We start from the raw sequence: 8,484 nt of genomic DNA, 5'->3' as shown, positions 1-8,484 counted from the left end.
AAACTGTTATGGCCATTATCAACAGCAGCGCTCCATAATGCTGGTTATAAATTGAAGTTCAGGTGGGTCGCTAACAATGAAAAGGATAAAGATGCAGTTCCCAGGCATACGCTGATGGTCAGGTTGAGTAGTACAGTACAGTACAGGAAAATGGCTTACATCATCCGGGGATCCCAGGCACTCTCCCGTCCAACTACTGGCAGAGCTCATGCATGTTTTACCTCCTAGATCAAACTACATCGGGTGCTTTTACACTGGAATGGCCGTAAGCAAAAGCTGCGCTTCATAATGCTGGTTATATATTGAAGATCAGGGTGGAGCGCTTCCATTGGAAAGAAAAAAGATGCATTTCAAAGGCATACACTGATGTTCAGGTTGAGTACAACAGTAATGAATAAAAGCTTACAGCATTCGATGTTTCAAGGCGGCCTACAAGCCACGTATAAAGGCGAACCGTGCATATTTAACTTCATTGATCAGGCGATTTCAAACTGTTATGGCCATTATCAACAGCAGCGCTCCATAATACTGGTTATAAATTGAAGTTCGGGTGGGTCGCTAACAATGGACAGGATAAAGATTCAGTTCCCAGCCATGCAATGATGGTCAGGTGGCGTAGTTACAGTACAGGAAAAAAGCTTACAGCATCCGGGGAGCCCAGGCACTTTCCCATCCAAGTACTGGCAGAGCGCATGCGTATTTAACCTCGTAGATCAAACTACATCGGGTGCTTTTACACTGGTATGGCCGTAAGCAAAAGCTGCGCTCAATAATGCTGGTTATATATTGAAGATCGGGGTGGAGCGCTTCCATTGGAAAGAAAAAAGATGCATTTCAAAGGCATACACTGATGTTCAGGTTGAGTACAACAGTAATGAATAAAAGCTTACAGCATTCGATGTTGCAAGGCGGTCTACCAGCCACGTATACTGGGCGAACCGTGCATCTTTAACTTCCTAGATCAGGCGATTTCAAACTGTTATGGCCATTATCAACAGCAGCGCTCCATAATGCTGGTTATAAATTGAAGTTCGGGTGGGTCGCTAACAATGGAAAGGATAAAGATGCAGTTCCCAGCCATGCAATGATGGTCAGGTTGAGTAGTACAGTACAGGAAAATAGCTTACAGCATCCGCGGATCCCAGGCACTGTCCCATCGAAGTACTGGCAGAGCGCATGCGTGTTTTACCTCCTACAACACACTACATCAGATAGTGAGAGCAGCTGAGAAGGTTGTTGGTGCACCTCCGTCTCCCCAGAAATACAATTATGAATCTCGCTGCTGTAACAGAGCCAGAAATATTGTGAAAGACCACTCCCAGCCGTTACATGGAATCTTCTCTCTTCTACCATCTGGCAAACAACATCAGCTTCTGCTCTGGTTCTGCAAAACTGACTATGAGTTTCATACCGCAAGCCATCAGAAATTTGAATACATAAAATGTAGACTGTTACATTGTTGCATTGTCTATTTATTTATTTTATTGCTTCTGTCACGGTTTGTAGTTTGTTCACACTATGTCTCATGGAGATACATTGTCTCATCTCATTATGTACAGTACGTGTACACAGTTGCTGATGACAAATAATCTTGACCTTGATTTTGCAATCATGAGAACATAAGAAATTTACCAAATTAGAGGAGACCATTCAGTTAATCAAGCTTGTTTGGTTAATTAATAGCTAAACTGTCCCAATATCTCAATTAAAGTACTTCTTAAAGGTTGTCAAAGTTTCTACTTTAGCTACATGTCCCAGTAGTTTGTGACCACAACTCTTCGTGTAAAGAAGTGCCCTCCATTGCACAGTGTTGCTCTGTCATTATCATTACTTGTCATGCACTGTTTCTCAGTTGCCCCACTTAACATTTACTAAATGCCATCCAATAAATATGTGGCTCCAATCTTCCAGGATCCTTCCATTCGGCTCCAATGATCTATTTTCTGCCCTTTCCCCTGCCTGCATGTTCACACTGATTACTTGGGATCAGAAGCGACACCATCTCTGCTTACTTTCCTCAACTCTGTGAGCTTGAGACAATCCAAGCCAGAATCCTTCATACCCAGACAAGAGGTGCGGATCTCGTAGGTGCTTCCTTTTAAGTACTTGATCATTTCACAATGTCTCACTCATACACACATACTCAACATATGCCAGCACAGCTTCTCAAGGTGGTGTTGCCCCTTCTGACAGTGTGTGTGCCTTTCTCTCAGGTCCATGTTGCCTCACCAGAATTCCTTTTCTAAAAATGTCACCAGTTACTACTTGTAAATTATATTACAGATGAGGTTCCAAACTGTAGATCTTCTGCAAACTTTAGTGTCTTGATGAGTAAGCTGCACTTGACATCTAAATTGTATCTGTATGTAAATTTAATCAGATGATTCAGATTTACTTTTTCATTTTTATGAGGACAAGTAACATTAATGTTTACAAAAAAATGTGCAGAAACTTAAAATAAAAAATAAAGGCAGGCCAGGAAGCAATCAGTTTGCTTATTCAGCAGTTTACACCATGTTATTATGAAACTAAAATCCTTTATGCAATAGTCTGGAAGAAAATCAACAAATTTTGCTGAGGTCCTTTAAAGTATGAAGTGATGTCTTGCTTAGATTTAAGCAATCTGGAATCACTTCACAAAATGTTCTTCTCAGAGTTAGCTTTACCTTGCAAACTTCCCTGTAACAGTTCTTGTTTTATGGTGGAATTACAGAAGAAGTGGAGTTTTCTTGGTAACAGCAACACATCAACAGGCATTGCCTCATACTCTTCGCTGTCTATACCAAAGCAGCCAGGATTCTCCTAATAAAAAAAAAAAAAAAAAACAGTCATTAAAAAGGTTATACAAACAACACTAAAGAGCAGACAGACACCATTCCCACAATCATTGAGCCAGGGATGCAATTTAATATGCTTTGTGATTATTATCTTTACCTCCTCTGCCTTTAAGTGATTAAAGATAAAAACATTCTTTCTTTTGATTTTACATGATTTTAGAATTTGAATAAAATGTGTACGTAGTTTTAGTGGATGAATACCTTTTCAAGGTACCGTATATTCAGTAATTCAGGAAAGTTAGTTACTTTAAAGTTTTGCATAACTCACTGTAGAAATTCTCCTGTGCTATAAGGTGGTAAGAAGAGAAAGGCACAGACAGAATTGATGCAAGTCTTGTTCAATAGTTCTAGGTAAGGCTTTTGAAATTGGCAGAAAAAATATCCAAAATTTTTTATAAAACATTTTTTCATAGTTCTTCTAAAATGTGTTTTAATACATGTAATGACCGGGTTCCCACAGCTGGCTTCCGTCACTTCCTAAAAAGTGTACTGTGCACAAAAGAGCCATGCATGTCACAATTTTTCAATACATAAATGCTCCAAAAAACGCTGTGCAAGTAAGAAAGTTAAAATCAATAAATAAAGCCAGCAACTAATCCAGTAAAACCAAGAATACAACTACAATCAGAGTTGCTTTCAACTGCTCTTCCCAGTGCTGCTCTCTATCTCGTCTCTCTCTCTCCTCACAGATTTCCTGGGATTTACTCAGTGAAGGGAATCACACAAATGACTCTTATCTCAGCCATTTGTCCATCAGCATCCACTGGGATACGCTAAGCACGACTCCCTCATCCTGTTGACATTCCTTGGCATATAAAGGCCCATGGAGTATTTCATCGCCTCTGCTCTCTGGCTTTCAAAAGCAGTGAGCAGGTCCACCTTCTCTTCTAATTGGCTCAAAACCTGATTCTGTTCTCTTCTTTTCAATGGACTTTCTTCCTCCATTCTACTGTTCTTTCTTTTTGCTCTCACATTCTATCATACTCAGACTTATTTTATACTTTGTTCCCTGTTAAACATTCTGGGGCCGTATGGCTACACTACCACATGCACCAATGCCCACACCCACAGAGCCAGAGTTGCATAGATTAAAAAAAAACCTGCACGGCCATGAACCTCAAACTCATTTCAGCATTGTGGATTATGTGTGTCCATATAGGAACAAGCATAATGCTTTATTGTGTAAATATGTCTAAACATCAATGACTCCCACTTACCTCTGGAACTTGAAATCTGCACTGACTAGCCTGCAAGCAAATAGCATCCTGTGGGAATACAGATGGATCTTTCACTTTTGCACTTCTGAAATGATAAAAGGACCAATGTCATAAAAATACAATTATGGAACAGTTTAAATGAAAAATAGAAAAAATGATATTTTTAAAAATGACATCTATAATAAGTAACTATGTGGTGGCCTGAAGACAATTATTACTAAGTCTGTCAAAGCCTGAAGAAGTGATTTACAGTCATTATGTGGGCTCACTGCATGCTCACAGAGTGAAGTGTGGGGCTCAGGTGCAATGCCACTTGGATAATAGGCACAGCTGGAAAAGATCTCGACATGTTAGACAAGAGTATCAATAAATGGATGTTGTCATGTACAATATACTTTTCCAGTTTGTATGCAGCTGGAGCTCCTGGGGGAGGCTAAAAAATACAATATAAATATACTCAGATTCACCTCTGCAGCAAGCACTGGCCTGGAACTAAACAATTCAGTTGAGGGTGGTCTTTCTATTACTCTCGAATTCACTCACAGTCTTGGTTTTTTTCCCCCCATTTTCATAGGATGGACCTCACTGTGCTTCAAGGTGCCTTTGAGATGGTAGTTTATGCTCCCTCAGATCTGTGCTACTGTATAATTACATCCCTGGATGTTTTTGAATGCTCTTTTTTGGTTTTTACAGAATCCTTGCCACACTGTTCAACCTCATCTTGGGTGTATTTATCCTCTTAAATTAATTGAGAGCAGGTAATCCACCCATTTCATAAAAAGATGGAAACTATCAACAAACTTGGTGAGTTGGTTTTAAGAAGAAAAAAGCACAAGTGGTTGCATGGATTTTAGGAGCATGGAGAAAGCTCAAGCAGGTCACGTTTCATAGTTACAGGTACTGACAGAAGAGCTTGTAAGGATAACCTTGAATGTTTAGCTTGGTGCTGTACAACTGGAGTTTGTATCAGATTATTGCTCCCTGGTGACATCAAGAAACAGGGGGAAAGATTTTTTTCTGAGTACGTTTCTAATAACTATTCATCCTTTGTACCAAACAATAAAGGAGAACTGTAAAAACAGTTTCAATAATATGAAAACGGGTCACTGTTAAAGTAACTCTGGAAAATTATCTCGTGAACAGGTGGAGAACACGCTCAAAAAAGATCAACCTTTTGAAATGGAGACCTGCCTCTCCCCTAATTTGTTGGTAGTTACACCACAAGGCTAAATGCTGTTTTTACACCAGCAGCTTGTGAAACTGCACCATTAAATTATATTTCTGCATGCTGAAGCACTTCTAATATACAGAAATAAAATGCATACTTTCCACCTGATGTTTTTGCTTACTGTTTTTAATGTTTTCCTGTTTCAAACCACTCTCTGCCATGTCAATATGATATGAAGCACCACAGTAGCCAATGAAGGAGTTGTATCTGGGCAGGACTCCTGAACAACATACAAGATGGGAAGCGGGATTTCAGTTCAAAAGGTCATTCTTGTTTGAGCAAGGTACACGGGTTTTAATGAGTGGATTTTCCATATGTGCTTTGTTTAACAATATTATAGTCAAAACACATTTGGGATGTTGTGAGCATACGATTGGGTATCTGACATATAAATTACGCAACATGACCAAACTGAAACTTATTTCATGGATATTTAGATATTCTGTTTGTACAGTGTTGGTCCCCATAAAAACCTATTGTGTATGGAACTTTATGTCTGTTCTCCATAAAAACATGAAATGAAAAATTATTCTTGGCCTTAGCTACAAACAAAATGGGGTAAGTAAAAGATCACTTTTGGGTGGAGATTTTCTTTACGTCAGCTTTGTTCAGATGTTAAACTTTATCAATGGTTTGTTATATCATCGGTGCTCCAGTTTCCTCCCACAGTCCAAAGACATGCAAGTTAGGTGCATTGGCGGTCCTAAATTGTCCCGTGTGTGTGTGTGTGTGTGTGTGCGTGTGCTGGCGCCCTGCCCAGGGTTTGTTTCCTGCCTTGCGCCCTGTGTTGGCTGGGATTGGCTCCAGCAGACCCCCGTGACCCTGTATTCGGATTCAGCGGGTTAGAAAATGGATGGATGGATGTTATATCATCTCTGTTTTTCATGGACAAGATATCAACAGATGGACAAGAAAGCACTTTGAGAGAAGCAGTGTACAGACCTAGAAGACCATAAAGGAAGTTAAACATTTAAGTTACATTCTTTACCCCAAAGATGTGAAATCCAATTTGGAAATGGTATTCGGCTCTATGCAGATTGTCAGTGAGTCCTCTGTGCGCTGTATACAGAAACATTAATTTCAGGTCAGCATAACAGGAAGACATTTACTTAAAAATAATGGTTTAACAGTCAATAGTGAAAATGAATACTTCAATTACTAACATCTGATTTATTCATATTTTAAATAGAGGTAATTTAATGTATTTATATCCTAAAACATAAATACTCTGCAAATAAAAAAGTATGGTGTAATTAATAAAGATTACTAAAGCCATATTAACAAGAAACTTTAATGCAGAACAGGCCTCAATATTAAATGATCTTTATTAATGCAGTCATTACAGAAATATAAATGTTTAACTAAAATACAGGGTGAGCCAAAATGAATAAACCTCATTATTCAAGGTCATTGAGTGAGGTAGAGGCAGCCGAGTGGGACGGGGTGGGGTTCCTTTGCTATGTGATCCCTTGTAGTTTTGAGTTGGCAACAGTGGACCTATGTGCGCCATACTTTCATTGTCTATGCGTTCTTCAAAAATAACTAATCCATCATCATTAAGCAATGCGCCTCTTGAACACACTTCAGCATTCCTCCTAATGGTCACGTCCCAAATCAGAAAACAATTCTTCAGTGAGTGGCTAAATTTAAACAGATGGGTACAACATTGAAAAGAAAATCTCCAGGCCATCCTCAGACTGTACGAGCGCCTGAAAACATCCAAGCTGAAAGGCCATGAATTTTACAGTCTCCAAGACATTTAGCGCACAAACACGCTTCAGCCTTAGGCACTTCCAACAAGTCTTTGAGGAGGATCTAGCATGAGGAGCTTAATTTCCATCCATACAAAATGATTGTAGTGCAGGAACTCACAGAGAGAGACTGGGAGAGCCGTAGAGAGTTGTGATTGAACATTCTGCAAAGCGTTCATCGTGATGCCATCGTCATATGCAGGGACGAGTCACATTTCCATTTGAATGACTGCGTAAATAAATAAAACTTTCACTACTGGGCTGAAACCAACCCTCATGAACTTCATCAGAGACCCCTGCACAGTGAGCGTGTTACAGTTTTGTGCACCGTTACAGAATTTGTCATTGTAGGCCCTTACTTTTTTGAGGCGGGGGGAGCAATGGTCACTGTCACTTCAGAATGTTACATTGAAATGCTATTGAACTTTGTGCGGCCACAACTGGAAGAAATGGACGTGGTGGATGCCAGGTTTCAACAGGATGGAGCAGCAGCTCATACGGTGCAGAGATCAGGCAAGTGTTGAGGGAGATGTTTCCAGGGAAGCTGATCTCCCTGCGCAGCGAAGTTGGTTGGCCTTCACGTTTGCCTGATCTTGCTCCTTCTTATTTCTTCTTATGAACCTATGTCAGGTCGAAGGTATATACATATCGACCTCAAAATCTTGAAGCCCTCAAGGAAACTGTTCGCCATAAAATCGCCACTATTCCCCTTGAAATGGCCAAACAAGTCATGCAAGCATTCAGAAATCGTCTCGAAGAGTGTACCGCTAAGGATGGCCACCAACTTGAAGACATCATTTTTAAAACACAGTGAAAAAAATCTATTTTGTATACACTTTCTTGTGTCGTAATTAAATTTATTTTATCTTGTAGCGTTTTTGTAGAATAAACTTTTGAAATATGGTACTTCTTTTTGGCTCAACCTGTACTAATACTGCAGTTATATTTCATTCATGCCTTTTTGTATTAATTTTAAATCACTTTAAATTCAGTTTTTGTTTTCCTGTATAACTCACATTTATATCTTGTTCCTTATAATACAGTATATTACTATTACTTTTTTTATACCAGATTATAAGATATTGTGCACCAAACTATATTCAGGTTTATTTATATAACTCCGAACATATCTGCCAAAAATAATACAGCTTGTCATAGATTTAAATACAAAATTCTCACCATTAAATCCGGGTGTGAATTCTTGGTAGTGATTGAAAATTCCAACCCAGAAAAAGTCATCTCTTGCCAAGGTTCCACATCAGCCTCCACAATTTCTAAAGGGGTGTAATGAGATTCCAATTAAGTACATAAATTTCAACATATACATTATAACAGCAAAAATAACTTGTTTTACCTGGGCTTTAGAAATAAATTTTGACTGCTCTCCTGCAATTACATATAATGCAAATTTGCAACCGGGCTAGTAGAAAATGAACATAAATAGATATTTT

General features: G+C 39.1%; 1 protein-coding gene across 1 annotated transcript in view; it reads right to left on the bottom strand.

Moving 5' to 3' along the window:
- Positions 1 to 1,456: 1,456 nt before the first annotated feature.
- The window catches only part of agk (acylglycerol kinase), a 51,251-nt gene continuing 44,223 nt past the window's right edge, over positions 1,457 to 8,484 (bottom strand). Inside the window, exons 12-15 of the mRNA XM_039770064.1 lie at positions 8,213 to 8,307; positions 6,271 to 6,341; positions 4,055 to 4,139; positions 1,457 to 2,802 (exon numbers count right to left, since the gene is read on the bottom strand). Coding sequence (XP_039625998.1) covers positions 2,635 to 2,802; positions 4,055 to 4,139; positions 6,271 to 6,341; positions 8,213 to 8,307 — 419 coding nt within the window. The 3' untranslated portion in view covers positions 1,457 to 2,634. The remainder of the gene's footprint in view (positions 2,803 to 4,054; positions 4,140 to 6,270; positions 6,342 to 8,212; positions 8,308 to 8,484) is intronic.

The sequence above is a fragment of the Polypterus senegalus genome, chromosome 11 (genome assembly GCF_016835505.1).
Source record: "Polypterus senegalus isolate Bchr_013 chromosome 11, ASM1683550v1, whole genome shotgun sequence".
In the NCBI taxonomy this organism is placed as follows: Eukaryota; Metazoa; Chordata; class Cladistia; order Polypteriformes; family Polypteridae; genus Polypterus; species Polypterus senegalus.
This window is presented reverse-complemented; position numbering and strand designations above follow the sequence as displayed.